Here is a 22,137-nt window from a genome sequence, read left to right on the forward strand (position 1 = left end):
CAGGCTGAAAGTCCCGTGCCGGGGGCTGCTGTTCCTCCTCCCCCCATGATATTTGAGCCTTGGCTTTGCTTTGGGGCGGGGAGAAGGAGATATTTAGGCAGGAGAGGACGAGGACGTGCACCCCAGCTCCTCACGGAACCCCAGCGGCGTTAACCCTGCAGCGGGGCACGTTTGCAGCTTCAACCAGGAATTATCTGTCCCGACCTGTTTGTCCCTGGATCTGGGAGATATTCCCAGTCTAGACGGGGAATAAACAGCCACAGGGCCAGCCCCTAGCGTCAGCCACCTTCCCCACCAACCCCCCTCACCTTTTGGGGATCAAAGGGGGGGATTTGGGGGGGATATTGAGGATGGGGCAGTCATTGCAGGGGGAAGGGCTTTGGGACTTTGGGGCTTTCCCCCCCCCCCCACCCTCAGTAGTCACGGAAGAGCCTCAGCCACGGTGTAAACCCAGATCCTGCAGCGTGGGGGGGTCGCTGCGGAGCCCTAAAAATAGGAAGCCATGGGGGGACAGACAGGGGGACACCCCCCCCCCCCGCAGCTTTTTGGCCTGGGAAGCTCCGATTTCAAACCATTTCGGTGACCCCAAGAGGGGCTGGCACAGGGAGAAGGGGGTGACACCCCTCTGTAAACCCCCCTGCACTGTGGCCACAAGTGCAATGAGTTGGCCAGTCCTCGTGCCCCCGGGGTTCATCTGGCTGGCTGGGGGGGGCTGATGGCCGCACGTGCCCCCCAAAACTGCCCTTCCTCGCCTTTTATTTCAATTTTATCGCGCCTTTTTTTTTTTTCCCAGAAACAGCCCTTTTTTTTCCCGTTTGCGCCAGGGCGCCGCAAGTCACGTGAGACGGGGACGCCCGGCCGGGATTTGGCTGTGTCGGTGCCGGGGGGGGGGACGACACCCACCCCCAGGCCTGACCTTTGCCCCATATCCCTTCCCAAATTGGGGGGCGGCTTTGGATTGGGGAGGGGGGGTTTTGCAGGAGGCGGCGCTCGCTCACCCGGTTTTTTTTCCCCGCAGTGGGGGGGAAGGTGGAGCCCGGGGCCATCCCCGCAGGCAGGTGCTGCATGGCGGTGGGTGCAGGGGCCCTCGCACCCTTCCCCGGGCCCCCCCCCGCCTCCCTGCATGAATTCCCTTATCCCCCCCAAAACAGACCCCACATCGCACCGGATTCCCCAACTGGGGGGGTACCACCGGCTATCGATTTGGTGCTGGGGGCGGCGGCCGGTTGCTTGGCCTGCGTCCTCACCAACCCGCTGGAGGTGGTCAAGACGCGGTTGCAGTTGCAGGGCGAACTGCAGCCCCCCGGGACGTACCCCCGGCCCTACCGGGGGGTGCTGCGGGCAGTGGGGGCCGTGTGCCGGGCTGACGGGCTGCGGGGGCTGCAGAAGGGCCTGGCCGCCGGCCTCCTCTACCAGGGGCTGATGAATGGCGTCCGCTTTTATTGCTATTCCCACGCCGAGGTCGCCGGCTGGACCGGGTATCCCGGCGGTACTGTGGCCGCCGGGGCCGTGGCCGGGGCGGTGGGAGCCTTCGTGGGCAGCCCCGCGTACCTGGTGAGTGTCGCTCTGCCCCGGGAGCCTTCGCATCGGGGGAGGGCGGGGGGCATTCGGGGGGGGGAGGTGATTTTGGGGACACCCCCCCCTTAAAAGATTTGGCCAGTCCGGAGCTGGCTGCATCCTATAAACACTGGCTCATTGCCTCCCTTCCCCCCCACCCCCGCTTTGCTTTGCACCCCCAAAAATGTGGGGTTGCTTTGTGCACGCTCTCCCCCAAATCCCCCGCCCGGGAACCTGAGGGAGAACACCCTCATAAGGAAATCGGGTGTTTTGTCCACCATTTTTGGGTCTCCCCTGTTTTGGGGGCACAGAGCTCAAAGGGGGGGAAGCAGTGAGTGTTTGGGGGGGCCCTTTGCCCGGGGGAGGAGGTATGTGTGGAAATGGGGTTCAAAGTCTGCAGGCGCTGCTGGGGGCAGGACATGAGGGTGCCCCACATACACCAGGGGGGCTCAAAACACCCCAAAAAGCTGCTAAGAAGAGATGGGGGTGGGGAGGGGGAACCATGGCCTGTCCTGGCAGGGGCTGGGGGGGATGTTTCTTCACTCGGGGTTGTGTCGTGTCCCCCCAGGTCAAGACCCACCTCCAAGCCCAGACACTGGCAGCCGTGGCCGTGGGCCACCAGCACAACCACGAGGTGAGCCGGGATGGGCTCGGCGGGGGGGACACACACAGTTCGGTGGCACCTTGGCCGTGCACGTGCTGGGACCCAGTGAGGACAACCTTATTTTGGCCACTGGGTATTTAAAGCAGCTGTTTGGCAGCTCAGCCCCGTAGAGAGGCTATAAATAACGGTGTGAGGATGGGGAGGGGGGTGAGAGGGACACAGAGCCGTGACACCGGAGCCGGACACCCCTCGGGACTGGTGTCACCCAGCCGGAGCCACAGTGGCTTCATGCCGCCGCCGAGCATTGGAGTTTTACACACCAAGGTGGGAAATTTTGCCGGGGTGGGAAATTTTCCCAGAGTGGGATGCACCGTTCCCGTTTTTCCTGAATTTCCTCTTTTCCCCAGAGCATCACCGGGGCTTTCAGGAGCATCTACAAGCAGCACGGGGTGGCGGGGCTGTGGCGGGGGGTGACAGGCGCCGTGCCCCGTGTGGCAGTGGGCTCGGCTGCACAGCTTGCCACCTTCACCTCCGCCAAGGACTGGGTCTGCGAGCGCCAGGTGAGGAGGAACGCGTGCCAGAGCCGGCCGCCGCCAGCACCCTGCCACTGGTCCCCTTTTTTTGGGGGGGAAGAGCTGACAGCCGGCACTTCCCGCAGTGGTTCGGAGAGGGCAGCTGGGCCGCGGTGCTGGCGGGGGGCATGGTGAGCGGCGTGGCCGTGGCGGTGACGATGACGCCCTTCGACGTGGTCAGCACTCGCCTCTACAATCAGCCGGTGGATGCCGACGGCACAGTAAGGCCATTCGGCAAAAGACGGAGGGAGGAGGGGGGACACAGCTTTTCCCAGGGTTGCATCCGGCAGGGGTGCGCAGCCGGCTCCTCTCTCCCCAGGGCAAACTCTACCGGGGTTTTTTGGATTGCATCCTGCAAATCTCCAGCAAAGAGGGGCTGCTGGGCTTGTACAAGGGCATCGGCGCTGTCTACCTCCGCCTCGGCCCCCACACCGTCCTCAGCCTCTTCTTTTGGGATGAGCTTAGGAAGATGGTGCAGCACCAGCAGCCCCCGGGGCCCTAGGATGGGCTCCCGGCCCTGCCACGGCCGTTAATAAATGGGTTTTTCTATTTTTGGCGTTGTTTCGGGGTCTTTGGGATGGTGCAGAGACGGTGGGGGGGCGGGTTCGTGCCCTGCAAAGCCAGGACCTGAGAAGTCGCGATGCATCAGGCTGGAAAGAATAATGGTGACAGGGTGGGGGGACTTAAAGTTGCCGGTGGTCCCCGAGCCCTGCCATGTGCATCCCATCACTGCATTCCTCTCACCACCCTAATTTTCCCCTCCACGGGGCAGCTGGAGCTCAGCTGCTCCAGCCAGGGCTCCAGCTGCCCTCACTTGCCCCAGCAATGATTTACTAGCCGGGGGGGCCGCTCCCAGCCTCCGCCCCGCGGACCTTGGAGCCGGGGCCTGGCTACGCTGTGGCTCCTCTCCACCGAAAATGTTTTCTCTGGGGTCCTGGCTGCCGGCATTGCCCGGGCTGGCGTGGGGCTGGGCGCTGCTGGATGCGCTCCTGCAAGGTGAGAGCCCTCGGGGCTGGCACGGGGGTGGCTTGGGGACACCCCGGGGGACGCCGGTGACCCGCTGCTGCCTTTTTCCCGCAGGGTTGGTGGGTGCCTGCGCCGTCTCGGTGCTCTGCAGCCTCCTGAAGGTTTATCTCTACATCCAGTGCCTGAAGTAAGCACCGGCGTTTCTTCCAGTCCCTGGGGGTTTTGTTTTGGAGAGCCACTTTTGGGATCTGCTTTAGGGATCCACCATCAGGGGGTGGCTCTCAGCACCCATGGGTGCTGGCAGTGGCCTGAGCAAGGCAGGGGTTGCACCCTCCTCTCTCTGCTACAAAGCACCGGGGAGGTCTCCGAGGCTGACACCCCATTTTAGGGTGGTGGAGGAGGAAGGGGACATCCCGCCCGGCTCAGCATCCCCCTCGCTCTCCCCAGCAACCCGGAGAGGCAGGCGGAGAAGGAGGCGATCCGGGCGCAGTGGTGGGTGCTGGAACCGCTGCACGTGGTGGTGCTGACGGGCGTGCTGGCACTGGTGGGCTCCCGCGTGGCCGCACTGGTGGTGCTGGAGTTCTCCCTGCGCGCTGTCTCCACCATCCTCTCCCTCGGCAAGGTGAGCTGGGGCGGGGAAACCGAGGCACGGTAGGGTGGTGGTGCGGACGGAGCCGTGCAGTTGTGCATCCCTTGCAGAGCTGCAAGAGGATTGCTTTGCAACCGTGCATTGCATCGTCCTGCAGATTTGCAACAACTATAGGGGCTATAGGGGCTGTGGCATGGAGGAGACCATGCATTGCTTTGCAGCCGTGCATCCCCTTGCTGCTTTGCAATCTCTGTGGGGAGTGTGGGGTGGCTGGCACAGAGAAAGCCATGAGTTACTCTGCAGCCGTGCATCGCCTTGCTGTTTGCAACACCCACGGGGTTACGGGGGGCTGCAGCATGGAGGAAACTATGCATCACTCTGCAGCCATGCATCCCCCTTGCTGCTTTGCAACCCCCACAGCAGCTGATGGTGCCATCCCGCTCTCGCAGGGTGCCCACAGCAGCCAGCTCTACCTGCTGTGCCAGTACTCGCTGGGCTGCGGGGTGTCCTGCGGCCTCAGCTTTTTGCTGGAAGGGGCTCCCCACGGAACCTGCAACCTGGCGCTGGCGGCGGGGCTGGCGGGGCTGCTGGCCGCCTACGCCCGGTGCCTGGCTCATCACGTCTGCACCCTGTACGAGCTGCACAGCCGAGCGCGTTACTGCGGCATCTGCATCCTCCTCCTCGCCTCTGGTCACGGCATCCCCCAGCTGCTCCGGAACGCTCTGGCCGTCACCTTCACCGTGGCTGACCTGGCCGCCGTGGCGCTCATCAACCGGGACTTCCTCTCCACGGCAGAGGCCGTCCGCTTCTGGACACCGCTCACCATCTGCTACACGCTGCTGGTCATCTACATGCAAGGTGAGAGGGGGACCAAGCCCCCAGTTAGGGGGTGTTTTTTTTCAGGGGTGAGGGGAGTATGTTCCAGTATGGGGCATCCTGGGAGTATATGGGGGCCGTATGGGCCATCCTGGGGCTGTACATGGGGCAATATGGGCCATCCTGGGGCTGTATGGGGCTGTATGGGGCATCCTGGGGCTGTATATGGGGCAATATGGGCCATCCTGGGGCAGTATAGGGCATCCTGGGGGTGTATACAGGGCAGTATGGGGCATCCTGGGGCTATATGGGGCATCCTGGGGTTGTATATAGGGCAGTATGGGGCATCCTGGGGCTATAGGCAAAGCCACCCCGTAGCACGCTGAAAGGCATGGCGTACCCCCGTCGTGGGGCTGGGGAGGGGACAGGGTCCCCCCCGCCATGGCCACCCCGATGCCGCGTCCTTGCAGAGGAGCCGCGGCAGAGCGCCGGCGGGTGGCCGGTGTACCAGACGGTGCTGGTACGGATGGGCGGCCTCTTCATCCTCCTCCTCACCGTTGGCCGTTGGATGGACATCCTCCACATCCTCATCTCGCTGCTGGGAGAGCTCTGGTGCCTGCTGCGCGCCGGCGTCATGCTGGAGGCATGCCGGCGGCAGGTGAGATGGGGTCACCTCCCCACCACGACGCCGGGGTGAGGGGCTGGCGGCAGCCCTGAGGCCACAGTGAGGGGCCTTTCTGCTTCTCGTCTTCCATCTCCCGCAGGATTTCACCCAGCAGCCTCGGTTGAGTAGGTGGTCAGGATCTGGATCAGAAGAGGCATCCTGATAAGCCGCGGGGTGTAACCAGGCATCAGAAACTCAGGGGGGCTCCCTGAAACACAGACACCCCCCAAATCCTCCACATCGCAGATCCCCCATGGGGACGAAGGAAAAAGGGTGCCCAGAAGGTGCTCGACCCCATCCCACGGGGTGGGGGAGGTTGGGGGGAGGCTCACATGGCCCCTGTTTTTTTGGGGGGACCCCACAAGGCTGCGGCGGTGGTGGGGGTTTGCTCCCTCGTCCCGCCGGGGATGCAGGATGCTGACAGATGTCCCCATCCTCGGTGGCTGCAGGGCTGCATCATTGTGATGCAAGGGCCTCTGGGAGCTTATAAATCTTGGAAAATAAAGTTTTTTCCAGCAAAATCCTTGGGCAGAGTGAGCCGGAGAGGGACTTCGGGGTGGCTGTGGTGCAGCTTTTTGGAGGAGGTGGGTGGTGCGGTTCCTCCGTGGGAAGGTAAACTGAGGCACAGAGGGGGTGACCCTCTGGCTGAGAGGTCCCGCCTCGTGCCTGTTTCCCCACCTGGCAGCAGGCAGCCGCGCTGTGGGGAATCTGGCCCTGCGCAGTTGGGGTGCAGGATTTGGAGAGAGAAGGAGGCCCTGGTGGTGGGCAAGACCCCTTTGGCCCTGCAGGGGGAGGGGCAGCAGGAGAGGGGCTGGGTCAGTATGGGGCATGCTGGGGCTGTATGGGGGCATACGGGGTGTCCTGGGGGTATATGGGGGTGTTGGGGGGCACATGGGCATCCTGGGGGTGTATGGGGTGGCACATGGGGCAACCTAGGGGTGTTGGAGCATCCAGGGCTGTACGAGGAACCCTGGGGACATGGGGTACCCTGAGGGTGCCTGGGGTAATCGGGGGGCCCATAGGACGTCCTGGGGGTCATCCCAGAGCACATCGGGGCACCCGCAGGGCCACAGGTCACCCCGGGGTGCATGGGGCAGCCGGAGGGCTCAGAGGGCACCCTGAGCGTATATGGGACACCTTTGGGTTCATGAGGCACTCTGAGGCCCCACAGAGCACCCTGGGGCGCGCGGAGCAGTCAGAGGGGCCCACGGGGCACCCCAGGGTGCACAGGGCATGCTGAGAACATCTGGGGCACCCGGGAGGGGTGCACGGGGTACCCCACGTCCTATAGTCACCCTAAGGACCTGTGGAGCACCCCAGGGTGCATGGGGCACCCTAAAGACATGTGCCCCCCTCCTCTCTCTGCCCTGGGCCGTGGGGCAGGCATGGGGGAGGAGGAAGGGAGGAGGAGGAGGAGGAGGGAGGAAGGGGCGGTGATGCCGGGCGGCTCTGCCTCCCCGCTGCCCCCGCCGTGCGGGGCAGGGCGCGCCCACGGAGCGCTCGGAGGGACCCGCACCGGCTCCCCAGGTAGGGGACAGGGACCACCCCCAGGTAGGGGACACCCCCAGCTAGGGGACACGGGACCCCTCCAGGATGGGACAGGGGGGCCCCCAGGTACCGTGGGACCGCAGAGCCGTCCTGGGATGGGACAGGGGGACCCAGAGCCACCCCCAGGCAGCGGAAGGGGGACACCCCCAGGGAGGGGATGGGGGGCTCCCAGGTTGGGGGACACATGGTGGGGCCACCGTCACTTAGGGGACAGGGCACCCCCAGGTAGAGTACAGGGGGGCTGGGGGGCTGCCCAGTGTGGGACAGGGAATTGTGGGGGGGCTGCAAGGCCACAACCCCAGGTAAGGGACAAGGGGACAGCGAGGCCACTCGGGGAAGGGACAAGGGGACACCAAGGGCTGTGTCCCCCCACCCTGTCCCTTCTCCCTTGGGCATCCTCGAAGTGCTCCCTGAGAGGTCCCCAGGGTAGGGGACAGAGTTGGGGGACAGCTCTAGGAGGGCCATGTCCCATCCCAATTTTGGGGGGCACATGGGGGTGACCCATAAGTGGCCCCATCCCCATTGGTCCCACCTGGGCTCTTACCCCAGGAGGTGTGGGAGGGGGCGATGCTTGCAGCAAAGTGGGGGGGCCCTTCCCAGCGTGGCCTTGGCCATCCCGAAACGGGATGGAGCTCCTGCAGGGGGAACCCCATAAAAAAAGGGGGAGGATGAACCCCATTAACTCACCCCTCAAGCCTTGACCACCCCAACGGCCCCCGGCTGGGGGGGATCTGGGGAGTGCCGCGATGGGGCTGTCGGGATCCCGTCAGCCCCGGCACAAAGAGGAATGCGATGAGCACATGGTTCCCATTAGCCCCGGAGATTTTTTTCTTTTTTTTGGGGTTGTTTTTTTATGATTATTACTTTTCTTTTTTTTTCTTCCCCTTATTTTCTGCAGCTCGGCCGGGGAGGAGGAAAACCGGTGGCTCCCGCGGGCGAGGATTTGAGCGGCCGGGCGAAGGCTGGCAGCGCTGGAGCCCGTTTGGGGTTTTGCCGGCGGGGAGGGAGGGAAGGAGGGAACGAAGCCGCTCGGGGTTTTTTTTTCTTTTTAATCCCTTCCCCTGCTTGAGTCAGAGGCTGAAGTCACCAGCGTGCCTGTCCCGAAGCTTTTCCCCCGCCGCAGGGGGATTGTCTGTCCCCTGGAAGGATGCACCGACGTCCGTGAGTGGGATTTCGGGGGAGCGGAGCTGCCCCGTGCTGGGGCATGAGACCAGGCAACTCGTCACACAGGTATTTTTCAGGCCGCTGATTCATCTCCGGGATGAATCCTGCTTCACCGGTACAGCGCCTCAGGGTCTGTCTGTGTGTGTCCCCCCCCCAAACCATCCTGTTTGGGAAGGGGAAGCTTTGCCCCGGCAGCTTTTCCCGTTGGGAAGCTGAATAAACAGGCCTTTTCCTTCCCGAGCGGGGTTTATTGGGGTCAGGCACATCCTGTCTGCGCCGCCAGGCGATGCTCGGGGGCCGTTGTGGTGATGGGGACGCAGCGATTCACGGCATCGTGCCTCGGTTTCCCCATCTGCAAAAATAAAGGCGGGGGTGGGAGGGTGGGGTGGCCTGAGTTGGAAGTGATCAGTGGGGAAATGGGGGTGATGGGGGGAGAATGCGGAGCCAGGGGATTAGAAACACCCCAAAAAAATGGTTTGCAAAAGCAGATCCTATTGCAACCCCATTTTTAAGAGGAAAGGTGGGTTTTTCCTGCTGCCTACAGGGAATTTAACCCCAGGTGGGGGCAATAAGAGGAAAGAAATAAAGAGGGTTAAAACACTTACAAAAGGGTGGGGTTTGGCCACAGAGGCATGAAAATGGGTGATTTCTGATGCTGCTTTGCCGGGACCCTTTACCCTGTGTCCTCCCAGGCATGAGACCATTTATTGCCATGACGTGGGACAGGGAAGCTCGTTCCTGCTCCCTTTCCGGGAGGGCAAGGAGGGAGGCGGGTTGAGGCCGAAGGGTGGCGTGGCTGTGGGAGCTGCCGGTGCGCCCGTGAGTTTTGCTTCCTTTTATCTTATTTTCCCCCAAATCGAACCCAGGTCTGGCCCTTCCACAGCTTCTGCAATGCTGCCGGGGAAAGCAGAGAAGAGGATCGCTTCGTCCATCTTCATTACCCTGGTGCCGCCACAGAGGGAGGCAGCCACCAAGGAGAAAACCCCAAGGGAGACCCGGACGGATGGTGCTGAGGCCCTGGGCACCCGTCGCCCCCAGACCCCACCGCCGCAGCCCCCTGCATTGCCCAACGGAGGTGAGGGGTGTCCGTGGGGGGCTGTGAGCAGTGCCGGGGGGATGATGATGGAGCCGAGGATGCTGAGGAGATGATTTGCTAAAGGATGCATGGGCAGGCAGGAGGTGATGTGGGGTTTGGGGGGGGGGGCGTTATTCCCTAAATCCCTGCACCCATCCCAGGATGGAGCTGGCTGCCAGGGAAGGGCTGTGTTTACTCTCTGTCGCTGGGTGCTTATCGGTGCTGTTTGTCCCTTCTGGCTGGGACAGAGTTTGCTTTTGGGGCAGGTCAGCGAGCGCCGCTGCAAAGCTGCCAGGGCATTATTGAGATGGGGTGTTGTTGGACATTATTGTTCTCCTAAACCCACCAAAAGTCTGGCTTTTGCCACAGAAACACGCCCAGCGGCCCCCGTGCCTTTGTCCCCGCCAGTCCTTGTCCTCTCCGAAGCGCCCCAGCCCTTGTCTGCAGAGGCACTGGGTTCAGCGCTGCAGCAAGTGGACCTGGCGGCACCCGCCACCCTTCAGGTGAGGAGACATGGGTGCCATCACCCCAGTGCCTCAGTTTCCCCACCTACAGGAGCATAAATGTAATGTGGCTTCGCTTTCCCCCGCTCACCAGGCCCCTTCCGCCTTCCCTGCCGAATTGAGGCCGCCCAAATTTTGCCAGGAGCAAGCAGGCAAGCCGCAGTGGCAGGATGCGAATGGATACCTGGAGAGGGACAGCTCCAGAGGTAAGGGGGGGGGCGCCCAGCTGTGCAGTGCGGGCTCGTCCCCAGTTGGGGAAACTGAGGCATGCAGCACCGAACCCCTCTCCCTTCTTCCCGCAGACATCTGCGCCTTCTGCCACAAAGCGGTGGGGCCCCGGGAGCCGACGGTGGAGGCGATGCGGAAGCAGTACCACGCCGACTGCTTCACCTGCCGGACCTGCCACCGGCTCCTGGCCGGCCAGCGCTACTACCAAAAAGATGGGCGCCCCATGTGCGACACCTGCTACCAGGTACCCGTCCTCCCTTGGAGACACCCAGCACCCTCGGGGGTTGGGTGGGAGATGCTGTGCCTTTGCGGGGGGGGAGCTGGCATCTCACGGTGTGCGTCCCACCAAACGCCAGGCCACGCTGGAGAAATGCGCCAAGTGCCAGGGACTGATCGTGGAGCGCATCGTCCGTGCCCTGGGCAAGGGCTACCACCCCGGCTGCTTCTCCTGCGCCACCTGCGGCCGGCCCATCGGCGCCGAGAGCTTCGCCGTGGACGAGCGGGATGAGGTGTACTGTGTGGCCGACTTCTACAGGTTGGGGAAGATAGAAACAGGGAAGCGTCCCCCACGGTGGGGGGTTTTGGCTCATCCCCATCACCCCACAAGGCTCATGCCACCCTGGTTTGCTCCCATCAGGAAATACGCAGTGGTTTGCAGTGCCTGCGAGCACCCCATCATCCCCCGTGAGGACAAGGACACCTACAAGATCGAGTGCCTGGGACGCAGTTTCCACGAGAGCTGCTACCGCTGTGAGGTATGGCCCCGATGGGGCTGGGAGTGCCCCCCAAAAGCCAAGGGGTTTGGCACCGAGCCTTTGCGAAGCATGGCCACGGGGCTTGTAGCCCCCTGGGGTTATTTTTTAGCCACCAGTTTATCTTGCAAGCAACGGGGGGGACGGGGGTGGGAAATAAATTAAACCAGTGAAATTACGATGTGTTCGGCCAGGAGAGCTTCAGCTTTTCACACTTTTGATGTAGTTTGTTGCTTTTTCTGGGCGCTGGTGGGTTTTGCAGGAAAGGTGGGATGCAATGGCGTGGTGTCTCACGTGCAGTGCAGCATGGGGACCCCTAAAACATGGCCTCCCTTTCCCCTTTTGCCCCCAGAGCTGTGGGACGCCCCTGTCACCAGAGCCGACGGAGAACGGATGCTACCCCCTGGATGACCACCTCCTCTGCAAGTCCTGCCACATCCGCCGGCGGAACGAGTCGTCCTGCTAAAACCCCCCAGCTCAACCTCCATCTTCCAGCGCTGGACACCAAAAAGGAGGTGCACCCACCAGGATGCACCCTGCGGCCAGTCCTGGGTGCCCGCTGCACCCCAAAACAGCCTCAGGACTGGCGTTTTTGTCACCGAAACGTAGCCGGGACCCCGACGAGGGCTGGCCAGGCGGAGAAGCGCAGCTGTAGTGTCCCTGCACGGCTCTGCGCTCATTACAAACATAAAAAGCCCTGGCACAGCAGTGGTGGCGGAGGAGCTGAGGTTTTGTTCACTTATTTCTTTTTTTAAACTCCTTTTTCTGAGGCTGTTTGGTTTCCTTGGGTGTTTTTTCTTTCTTCTCGAGCTTCCTTGGGGTTTCACTTAAACATTTCTCTCTGCGGTGACACAGAGGGCGGGCACTGATTCAGTTACTCACAGTTAAATAAAACCCCGAGTTTAAAACTCCTTGTTTCTTTCATCCGCCCTGCATTCCAAACCCATAAAATACGAGTTTAAAAATAAGAAAAAAGAAAAGCCACTCTTTAGATTTTATAGGCATGGCAAGAGTCGGGTCGCTCATGGCAATAACATGGCTGATTTTGGGGTGAGGGGATTTGGCAGATGCCACCGTCACCCCAGGGGGAGAGTGGAGGGTCGTTTTTTGGGGCCAGATTTGGGATTTTGCGATGTGCCACGGTGTTGATGAAGGGGTGCTTGGTGGTGGGGTTGGTTGGCTTTTTTTGCGGACAGCCTGCACTGCCCGGGCTCCATCTCAGCCGGGTCCTGGAGCCAGCAGAGGGCAGCCGGAACACAAATTCCCCAGTCAGGCAGGAAAACTCGAGCTAAACGCTGTCTCTACTATATCCGACAGTGCTGGGATGCAGGGAAAAAACGACAGCCCCATTTTTGCATGTTATCCAAGATCATATCGCTCTGCCATTGGAAGCTTTTTGATCTTCTCTTGGTCCAAGCCCCAAAACAGCAGAAATTAGACCATTTCTCTGCATGCCCAACATCTGCGCAACCGATGTCACCGGTGCTTAGTGGTTTTATTTGCGAGGGCGTTGCAAACCAGCCAGAGAAAGGGGGGTTTTCCTTTTAACCAAAAGTACTTAAAAAGCCACAAATTGAGAGCAGAAAATAGCAAGAGCAGCTGAGAGGATGTTTAATGCTTTCCTGATGAAAAAAGGGAGCTGCTGAAAAGAAAAACCCCTGCCAAACCAGCAGCCATACAATTCTAGGTCATGTTCTATAATGTCCCACCAGCATGTGCCGTATTTAGGAATGAAAGGGTTAATGTATGGTTAATGTACACACCAGAGTCTGGCGGGCTGGTTGATTAATCACACCGACCCCACAACTATTTCCTGCCAACTCTCCCCATCTACAAAGCCTATTACTCAATGTTCGTAATGTGTGTCTACAGGCCATCAATCAGGTTATAACTCGCTATAAACTTATTTAGAAATAGGATGTTAAGTCGCGGTCTGTCCCGGTCACACAAGTAGGTGGCGTTGGGTCAGGCTGAGTGGGGAAGTGCTGTGCTCAAAGTCAGCTCTTGCTTTCCAAAGCCTCTTGTCCCGTGGGGAAAACCAGGCATCAAAATGATAGTAAAAAAGTAAAAAGATGTGGGCAGACTTGGCCCTGGCCAAAGGGAGCGGGGAAGGGAAGCCCCAGAGAGCAAAGGTTCCCTGTTTTTTGGCAATATGGTTGTTTTTCAAAGCGCGGTATTCAGGAAGGATGGGATCGCCAAAGATGAGCAGTGTTTTGGATTTGTTATTGCATTGCATGCTGGCTTTAACCTTCTGTGCAGCACCCTTGGGTGCTCAGCAAGCTACACTACACCTCCACAGAGCTAATGGTGGGAAGGGGTAGGGTATTTCCCACTCCAGAGCAAGCCAGGATGGGCTATCGGCACTGGGACTGCAGCGATCTTTGGCCGGAGGCAGGTTGGGAAAGGTTTTTTATTGACATGAAGCCTTGGAGAAGATGATGAAGGGCGAGAAGAAGGGCAAGGTGCAGCTGGAGAGTTTGGCGGCATGGCAAAGGGACACAGAAGTGGTCAGATTTTGCTTATTTTTCCAGGAGCGGAGGATAAGGGACAGGGGTGGACGGTTATGGAGGCAAGAGGATAAAAGACTGATTTAAGCCATTTTCTTCTCGGCTAAGGGGAGAAGCATTACAAGTCAAGGCACGGGGAGTGTCGCTAAGCCTGAAAAGCACGGCCCCACATTTTCCCCGGGGAGGATCTCGAGGAATTTTCAGAGCCAGTGGAGCCACATGGAGAAGATTTTGCAGGGGTGGTGCTGTGGGAGCTGGGTCCCATCCTGCTGCTGAGCAAGCCCACGTCAGCCACGACGGCTCAGCCCACCCCTGGGCTCCTCGCCCTGTCGCAAGTGCTTTTGCAAGTGCTCAGGTCTGCTAGCAAAAATAAAATAAATACGTATCATGCACAGAGCAATATGAAGCTCCTACTCTCCTTGGGAGCACCCTAAAGCCTTGCAGAGCCTCCCAAGACCACCCAGGCATAAAACCCGCTCGAGGTCTCTCGTCTCCTTCCAGTGGCAGTGCAAAAGGGCAAAGAGGACCATACGCCCCCCCAAATCACACCAGTCGGTCCCTGCCCTTCCCTTGGCTGCTGCAATAAGCCTGTCTTTTCTTGCAATCCCTCTTGGCAGGCCAAGGAGAACGGGGAGGGACCTGGCTGCCCTCCAAGGAGAAGCAAATGCAAATATTTCTTCACTTCAGGCTGGGTGTGGCCTGGGGATAAAATTTCCCCGGGCTTTCCCAGCAAAAGCATCTGATACCTTACCCCACTGCGAGCCTGATTTGCTCCCAGGAATACAACGGTGTAGCCCATAAGAAAACAAACAAACAAACAACAACAAAAAAACAAACAGCAAAGGTTATCTTTCTCACAACTCAAAGGACTGCCTGATTTTTAAAAAGAGCTTTTTTTATTAAAGGAGGACCTGACAGGCATGGCCATGATATTTTTAAATCAGTGGCCTAAGTGTTGCTTCATAACAAATAAGGCCTTTTTTCAGGTTTTGTTTGCAAGCTGAAGATTTTTGCGCGGCACAAGGAAAGCAAGCCCGTGAAGGGAAACAGGCCGGAAAATGCCTTCCCCAGCATCCCCCCGGGTCAGCCGTGAGAAATGCAAAAAGCCAAGAGGGAGAGACGGGCTGGATTCCTCGCATGCCTTCGTTCTGCCATCACCGCCTTGAAGGTGCTGGGAAGCAGCTGGCTGCAGAGAGCAAAATGCTGCAGGAGGGGAAACTGAGGCCGAAGCAGCCGCCTGGGCTTTGGTGGCTGGAAAAGGCGCCGAGAGGAGGAGGGTTGGGTGCTTAGTGCTGATGATGTTTTGGTTTTCCCTGTGGTTTTCTTTTTTTTTTTTAAAATGGGATGAAGAGTGCTGGAGGAAAACTGGATTCTTCCTTTGGTAGAGCCAGGTTAATTACAACCATATCCCAGACAGCTTGCTGCTATGTCACCCTAGTGTTCAGACCTGTTTTCTGCACTTTCTTGTCTTTGACACAGCCTAAAAAAACCCCTAACGTTTCTTAAATGAAAAGCGGTCTGATCCTGCTGGCTAAGGGAGAAGGGGGGGAATCAGCAGGGATTACTCTGGGAGTCGCCCAAGCCCTGAATTTCTTCAGCTTCATAATGCAGCACAGATGGGATGTATTAAGAAAAAATTGCAATATTCTCCTTTTTCCCCCATTTTCCCTGCAAAACTGAAACACCCAGCACCATGATATATTTTTAAGGCACGCCATGTTTTCAATAACATGAGGCAAAATCGATGCAACCAGTTACGCAAGCGTGTTACCAGGCTGTGAGGGATACACTGGCTTATTTAAAAAAAAAAAAAGGGAAAAAAGAAAACAACCCACCCTATTTCTGAAAATAGATGCATGGCACACGCCTGCAAGCAGGTCTTTGACATTTTATATCTCAGCTTTCTTTCATTGCATCAGCAGCAATTACAGCATCCCGCAGCCCTACTTCCTGAAAATTAAAAATTGTCACCCAGACCTGGTTTCATGCCGTTTAGATTACATCTTTATTTTGCTGAGCGTCCATGAGAGCCCATAGGAGGCTTATTGACCTCGGTGACTTATCGCTGGGAAAAAAGTTGGAGGGAGGGGAAAGGAGGGGGGAATAGCTCCTAAATATAAATATATCCCTTAATTCTCCGTGCGGCTAAACTTTCCCTCACAGTCCTCCCGGGAGAATCTGCTTTAATCTCCTTTATCGGATTGCTTCGTCCGAGGCTGAATCTCGCTGAGGCGACCGGCCTCCAGCCAGCGTTTAAAGGGCACAACGTTTTGTAAAGAAAAAGAAATAAGGGAAGGTGTTTGCGTGACAAAAGGGGGAGGAGGAGGAGGCCCGGCCCCGGCTCCACAGCGCCGCCGCGCCCGCGGTACTGCAGCAGCTGCCCCCCCCCGCCCCCGCTCGCTTCACAAAATGGCCGCCCGGCGGGGCCACGGCGAGCGGCGCCGAGGCGACAAAATGGCGCCGGGCGGGCAGCGGGGAGGAAGGATGGACGATACGCGGCTGACGGGGGCTGGGGCGGCAATCGTGGGCTTCAGTCGTGCCAGGAGCACGGCGGAGGGACTCCTCTTGATGTGCCTAGCCCTTCCAGGCGGGCAGCGAAAACGCTGCGGGTGAAACCTGACCTTCCCCCTTTGCAAAAGGATACGAAAAATGGCCAGAAATGCGCGTTTCCACTCGGCCACGGGGGTGGCGGAGGCCTCAGCCTCCCGCCCGCCGCCTCAGGGTCCCCCCCACCTGGCAGCATCGCTGCCTTCAGGGCCCCCCGGCGCCTTCTCCCCTTCGTTCCCCTCGAGGCGCAGCCCGCCGGCACCGACGCATTTCAGTTGGCTTTTTTTTTTTCCTCAGCATGAAGATTTTTGGCCCAGAATTGCTCTTTCCACACGTCCCCCCTCATCATCACCACACGCACCCCAAGGTGGGTAGTTTTATGCCTAATTCTTTCTCTTCCACCGCTTTTCTCCTTCGCAGGGGTTGAAACCACCACCTCCCGCTCTACTCACAGCGTGGAAAATACCCAGACGCACTTAAAAAAAAAAAAAAACCAACAAAAAACTAAACAAAAACCAAAAAGCCAAAACACCCCAGGATTGATTTATCTTCAGAGCCGGAGTGGTGCACGGAAGAAGCCGTCGCCGCTCGCCTTGCTCCTCACGACAACCTGCCCGCCATTCGGTTAATTAAAAGCATGTCCTTTGTGCGATCAGATGTGGTAATACCGTAAAAAAAAAACCCAAAACATACAAACGCTCGTTGTTGGCAGCTGCATCCAAGGTACCATGTACGCTTTTTCTTTAAATATATTTTTTTAATGTTGCCTTACCTTTCTTCTGCACCAGTGTTGTTACAGGCTACGTTATAACGTCCCTTTGTTAAAACCCACATGCCTAAAAGACCGCTATTTTTTCCTGGAATTACAGATTTAGGCCCATACAGATGCTCTTTTATTTTTACGTCTATAGAAATATTTCTGTATATTTACTACATATAAATATCGTCTTCTTCCAGGGACTGATTACAGAACATAAAATAAACCCACACACCTAAAACACTGTGATTTAATAATATATAACCCCTGTAATTTTGGCCCATATATATGTTTGATTTTATATATATATATTACCTTTGTTTTCCTCCATTGGCTTTCTACTACAATATATCCTAAAAGCAGGAGAGAAAAAAAATGCCATAAAAAAAAAAACCAAAAAGCAACCCATTTCTTTTTTACAGTCCATGGTGGAAGTTTGTGCCTGAATGTTTTATTTGTTCCACAGATGTAGATTTTCCTTGGGAGATTTGGGGAGGATTTTTTTTTTTTAAATTCAGAGGAAGAAAAATACACCCAGAAAAAACAATAAAAGAGAACCAAAAGAAAAAAAAAAAAAAAAAAGCACACAAAACCAAACCCCAGTAACTGAAGCTGCGAATGCAATCGAATAGTCCGGATCAGACAATTCATTGCAACAAAAAGAGAGGACAAATTAGTTCAACTGCAATGGCAGGGCTTTGCTGTAGATCCGGGAGGAGGGATCAGCTCCTTTATCCCACCATCTCGCGCTCCAAACACCACCATTTTTTTTTTTTTTTTTGTGTGCTTTGTGTTGGGGCGTTTTATTTAAAGCCAAGCAGGCTGCAAAACCCCGCTGAGCCGGAGCTGCCAAAGCCGCTCGTGGGCTTAATTTTTATATACATATCTCTCAGTATTTTTTTTCCTGCACGCACCCGATCCTTGTGCAATCCTCTCTCATTTATTATGTGCTCTGTTGCTCTCTCTCGTCCACCCCCCCCCTCCCCGGGTATAAAGGTTTCTCTCCTCTCCCCAGCTTGGCTGATTATTCCAGAAGTTTCTACGGGGGAGGGGAGCACCCACTGCGGTGCCTTTGCCGCAGCGCCGGGCAGGCGTGGTCCCGGCCACCGGGGGAGGAGGAGGAGGAGCAGGAGGAGGATGCACCACCTCTCCCTGTCTTCTCTCCACGGCTGGCAGCCTCTTTGCAAGCCTCTCCTCCTTGCTAGATTTCCCCATCCTTGAAAAGGGTGCTGGGAGATGTTTGCAAGGGTTTGGTGGTGGGCTTTTTTTTTTAAATCCTTTTTTTGCCCTCCCCTTTTGCTAAATAAATTAAAAGCAGAGCTCTCTCCTGATGGAGATGGATGAGGCTGGGCTTGCAGCAATGGGGTTGCTCTCTCACACGCGCTGCCGCAGCCTTGATCTGGCATAGCGAGGGTACCGATGGCAGAAGTGACCTTTCCCAGGCGGTGGGAGGGAGGCTTTGCCCCCGCACTGACATGCTCCCGCTTGGAGTTCATTTTAAATAGCAGGGTTATTATTTTTTATTCTCTTTCCCCTTCCCCTTCCCGAACAGCTTACTCTTTCAGTGATTTTTTTTTTTTTTTCCCCTTGGTAGCCTGTGGGTGGAAGCTTCCTCATGAAGGTTTTTTTTGTGTGTGCGTGTGTGTTTTGAATCGCATTTTAAAATTGCCCAGCTGGAGACAAGTCTTGATTAGAGCTGGAACAATAGCTCCTTTTTATTAATAATGGGAAGGATTTACAATCCTACAGCACCTTCCTTGGAAGGCTTTCAAAATCATTTGCAAACACTCACAAATTTAAGACTTCACAGCCCTTGTCTGTGAGGTGGGTAAGTATTTTAATGGTGCCACCACCAAAAATCATCACGTCGGTGGCAAATCTCCATTTCTGAGTGCTTAAAAAAAAAGATTTGGTGGGTTTTGGGACTGCAAAGCAAAGCGGGGGGGAGAAGGGGGGCGGGAGAGGTTGGTATGTGGGCCTGGCTAAAAGCTGTAACCTAAATCTGTTCAGTGTTCTCTGTTGGATGCAAGAGTATTTTGCTACGTCCTGGGAACTGGGCTGCTATTTCTCTGCCTGCTCCATGCAGACGACCCTTACTTCTTGCTCTTTGCCAGAGTGAAGCTGGGGACTTGCCTGCTTGTCCGTAATCATCTCCTTATAGATTTAATTCATCACTTTTTTCGTAGTCCCCGAGTGACCTCCTTTAGCACTGGCTCCGCTGTGGTTTGACCACAGCTTTGCATTAAAGCAGGCTTGCTAGTGCTAATGTGTCTCCCTGCGAGCCACAATGACCTTGCTTGAGGGACTGGGCCCACCGAGCTAATGCAGATGCTCTGCTTCCATCACAGAATGCTGCAGGCCGCTTTTTCCCAGCGCATCCCTTCCCTGACCCAGGTAGCCAGGTAGATGTTTTAATATTTTGGGTGAAAGCTGTCTTCTGCCTTATTTTTTTTTCCTTCCCAGGGAAATGGAGGATTGTTTGTGTAACCCCTCTCCACAGCAGATACCACCTTTGTAAGTATTGTAAACACGCAGCAATCAAAGAGCCGTCGGGCAGTCGGATCTGGCCTTAAAGAGGTGCGTAGGGCACAGGGCTCTGGTTGTTTAAGTGTGTGTTGTACATGGGCCACAGAAACCCACAATGTTTCTGTGGTTACTTGTGTCTGGATAGCATGAGTAGGTCCCAGGGCTTCCCCTTCCCACCGCTTACTATTTCACAAAAGCAAAGGCTGGTGCTTCTGGAAAAAGCTCTGCCTTGTGGCCTTTTTAAAAAAAATAATAAAGCAAAACTGCTGTGGATTAGTCATCCTTATTTTTAAAGGAAGCAGTGTTTGCCAGTCCTATCTGTATAATGCATGTGCGTGTGAGATATTAGCTATTAGCTTTATTTGCGAAGGCTGGTAACGCGCTCTGGTCGCTGCTCTTTGGAGCAGTGCCACCGAGGCTCCATCGGGCTGCTGCTGGCAGGTGGAAAAACTGACAGTCCAGCTTTTCATACCCTTCCCTCCATTTTTCCTTTTTCAGTGCTAGTATCTTGGCATTGGCAGGTGTGGAAACGTAGAGACCGTAACAACAATAAGCAAGGACAGACGAGCTGTCTTCTGGGATCACTTCCAATTCCAGAGGAGAAACCCTGGTGATTTAGATTATTTTTTTCTTGCCTGTGGTATCTTTTACTCTAAGCTCCACTGTATCTTGTGAGAAGACAGAGTTTGACCCTTTTGGATGCTGAAATTGGTACTGGTTTTAAACCTTAGTGTTTTTTTCCCTTCCCTGTGGTCACGTAGAAGAGCAAGCCATGTGCAGTTAAAATGGTATAGTGAAGGACAGCTCCCTCCCCCTTTCCCCTTTCAAAAAAAAACCTTCCAGAGTTGTGTGCTCTTGAACTGCTGCATAGGCAGAAAACATACAATGCAGTTGTCAGCATTGTGCTGATGTGTGGCACATTTAAAATAAAAAAAATACACACAAAAGGGGTGGGGAGAACGGTTGCCTCCAGGGAGTAAAACTGTGGGGCCCCTTTACCTAGAAGCGAACAGTCCTACACATGATAGTATATCATTCCTAATTTTGCTCAGGCAAAGGCAGTGGGCTATTGTCGGAGGGAGTGTTGCAACATCCTAAATCGTGCTGGTGAAGATCAGGGTCCCCTTGAACTATTTTTTTTTTCCTGTGAACTTGCTCCTGCGAGATGCTGCTATTTTATTACTTGATTCCTCCAAGTTGTGCTCACTCACCAGGAAGAAGGAAAATGCTTCCTTATTGGGTGCAATTTCTTTTGTTATGTTGCAAAAGGTAATAAAAAACACCCGGTGCTGGTCTCTCCTAGGTCACACATGACTTCAAGGTGCAGAGTCTCGGCAATCATTAGTGCACAAGGAGTGTTAGGTATTGGTGCCTTCTCATTAGCCTCCCCTAATGAGAATATTGGCATCGGTGTTGCATGAATGCCGCTGGCTGACCAGTGGAGAGGCCCTGCCCTGCTAAACTGGAGCAACGCCTCATGAGAAATACAGTGGTTTTGCTGCCAGCGAGGCAGTCTGGTTGCTGCAGTGATTTGTAGCACAACTATAACTTTACGCTTTTCTGGCAAAAATTTAGCAGAGGGTAAGTATGAGGTGTCCAGGCCAGGTTTCATACTGAGCTCCCCGCGGTGGAGAGCTGGGGAAAGTCGGTGTGTGGTGTACGTGAAAATTGCCAATAGCTCCTGTGACTAAAGCCTCGTCTATACTCAAATTAAACCAGCGTGGACGGGGTTGTTAATTTTATTCTCTTGTTAGGGATGTGTTGGTTTGGAGATATGCCTCGTGCTCATCAGAGGCCTTTGCTGGCATGGAGATACAGCGGACCAAGAACCTGGCTGTTGGGGACGTTTCCACGTTTTTCAGGTTGGCACACCCTGTGAGACTCGGAATTACTTTTCTTCGGCAGTTTAGGACAACTGAGTGAGAATTACCTTGTGAGCGCTGAACTTTTACACCCCTCTGCTTTGGACTGAAGAGTAACTACAACTCCATCCATGAGGTTTCCAAGCTAAACAAAACCGGAATTTCCGGTGCCAAAAAGCAAGCGAGCGATAGAAACCTCCGCTCCTCCTCCGTGAGGGGGGAGACTGCAGCCTTTCAGGCTTTCCTATTTTCCTGAAGAGTTAAAAAGCTGCATCGAGAGATCTGCAGAGGTAACGTGAAAGCCAAAGCTCGCTGAGAAACTGTTCTCTTGTGCTGTATTGCTGGAGCGGTTTGTGAACGCAGCGGGTCTCGATGCACAAGTATTTTTCTTTTGTGCCTTCCTCTGAAGTGAAAAAGCAATAACCGTGCAAACATGCTCTGTTTAAAACACCATCAAGTTGCTTTGGTATCAAAATGATGTTTAGCGAAGCAAAAGCTCTGACGGTGGCTGGTCGGTATTTATTTTGTGCTGGGTGTGCCGATCGATCCAATGGGGAATGTAGGGAAGAGCAGCCTTTAGCTCACGGGTTTGGACTGGGGATTTTGTGTTAAACCCTTGTCCTGCAATGTCTCCAGCGTAATTTCTGTGGTTTTTTTTTTTCCTGGCCGTTGCACGTGGGGCCTTTATGTAGTGGTCCTGCAGCAACCAGGTGTTAAAAATGGGAGTACAGGTGATCTATCCTGTCCTAGGGTACTTATATCCTTTGCAGTTGTCATGTTCAGGTCTCAAATCATGTGGGGCTGGCTTTTGCAGCCTGTAATATTTTGCAGCCTGGAACACTGAAGTCCTCTCTGTCTAGCTGGCGAAATGCCGTGTTTGGGAAAAACCCTTGCGAGGTG

The 22,137-nt window shown here is 55.9% G+C and overlaps 3 protein-coding genes and 1 long non-coding RNA gene across 11 annotated transcripts; all 4 read left to right on the forward strand.

Annotated features, from left to right (window-relative positions):
- Positions 1-831: 831 nt before the first annotated feature.
- SLC25A34 (solute carrier family 25 member 34) lies at positions 832-3,284 on the forward strand. The gene is made up of 5 exons (XM_075114197.1): positions 832-1,554; positions 2,126-2,191; positions 2,569-2,721; positions 2,820-2,954; positions 3,053-3,284. The coding sequence occupies exons 1-5, from the start codon at positions 1,066-1,068 to the stop codon at positions 3,233-3,235; spliced, it is 1,026 nt and encodes a 341-aa protein (XP_074970298.1). The 5' UTR covers positions 832-1,065; the 3' UTR covers positions 3,236-3,284.
- TMEM82 (transmembrane protein 82) lies at positions 2,867-6,289 on the forward strand. Of its 2 annotated transcripts, none has more exons than XM_075114182.1 (7): positions 2,867-2,954; positions 3,506-3,729; positions 3,814-3,886; positions 4,147-4,321; positions 4,738-5,146; positions 5,575-5,762; positions 5,869-6,289. In XM_075114182.1, exons 1-7 carry the CDS (start codon positions 2,941-2,943, stop codon positions 5,929-5,931), a joined length of 1,146 nt encoding a protein of 381 aa, XP_074970283.1. In that variant the 5' UTR covers positions 2,867-2,940; the 3' UTR covers positions 5,932-6,289. The 2 variants fall into 2 exon arrangements, with proteins under 2 accessions (XP_074970283.1, XP_074970284.1); XM_075114183.1 differs by having other exon boundaries at positions 5,830-5,917.
- Positions 6,290-7,183: 894 nt separating this feature from the next.
- Positions 7,184-11,949, forward strand: FBLIM1 (filamin binding LIM protein 1). 6 transcript variants are annotated; one of them, XM_075114179.1, is made up of 9 exons: positions 7,192-7,295; positions 8,215-8,546; positions 9,347-9,555; positions 9,925-10,058; positions 10,153-10,264; positions 10,361-10,530; positions 10,643-10,821; positions 10,924-11,041; positions 11,391-11,949. In XM_075114179.1, exons 2-9 carry the CDS (start codon positions 8,521-8,523, stop codon positions 11,502-11,504), a joined length of 1,062 nt encoding a protein of 353 aa, XP_074970280.1. In that variant the 5' UTR covers positions 7,192-7,295; positions 8,215-8,520; the 3' UTR covers positions 11,505-11,949. The 6 variants fall into 6 exon arrangements, with proteins under 6 accessions (XP_074970278.1, XP_074970276.1, XP_074970282.1 ...); XM_075114177.1 differs by having other exon boundaries at positions 7,184-7,319; positions 10,643-11,041; XM_075114181.1 differs by having other exon boundaries at positions 7,185-8,546; positions 9,964-10,058.
- Positions 11,950-16,467: 4,518 nt separating this feature from the next.
- On the forward strand, positions 16,468-21,690 carry LOC142066590 (uncharacterized). 2 transcript variants are annotated; one of them, XR_012663741.1, is made up of 2 exons: positions 16,468-16,822; positions 19,198-21,690. It is a non-coding gene; the product is annotated as an uncharacterized LOC142066590 (long non-coding RNA). The 2 variants fall into 2 exon arrangements; XR_012663740.1 differs by having other exon boundaries at positions 16,468-16,815.
- Positions 21,691-22,137: the final 447 nt, after the last annotated feature.

Source organism: Phalacrocorax aristotelis, chromosome 19 (assembly GCF_949628215.1).
Source record: "Phalacrocorax aristotelis chromosome 19, bGulAri2.1, whole genome shotgun sequence".
NCBI lineage: Eukaryota > Metazoa > Chordata > Aves > Suliformes > Phalacrocoracidae > Phalacrocorax > Phalacrocorax aristotelis.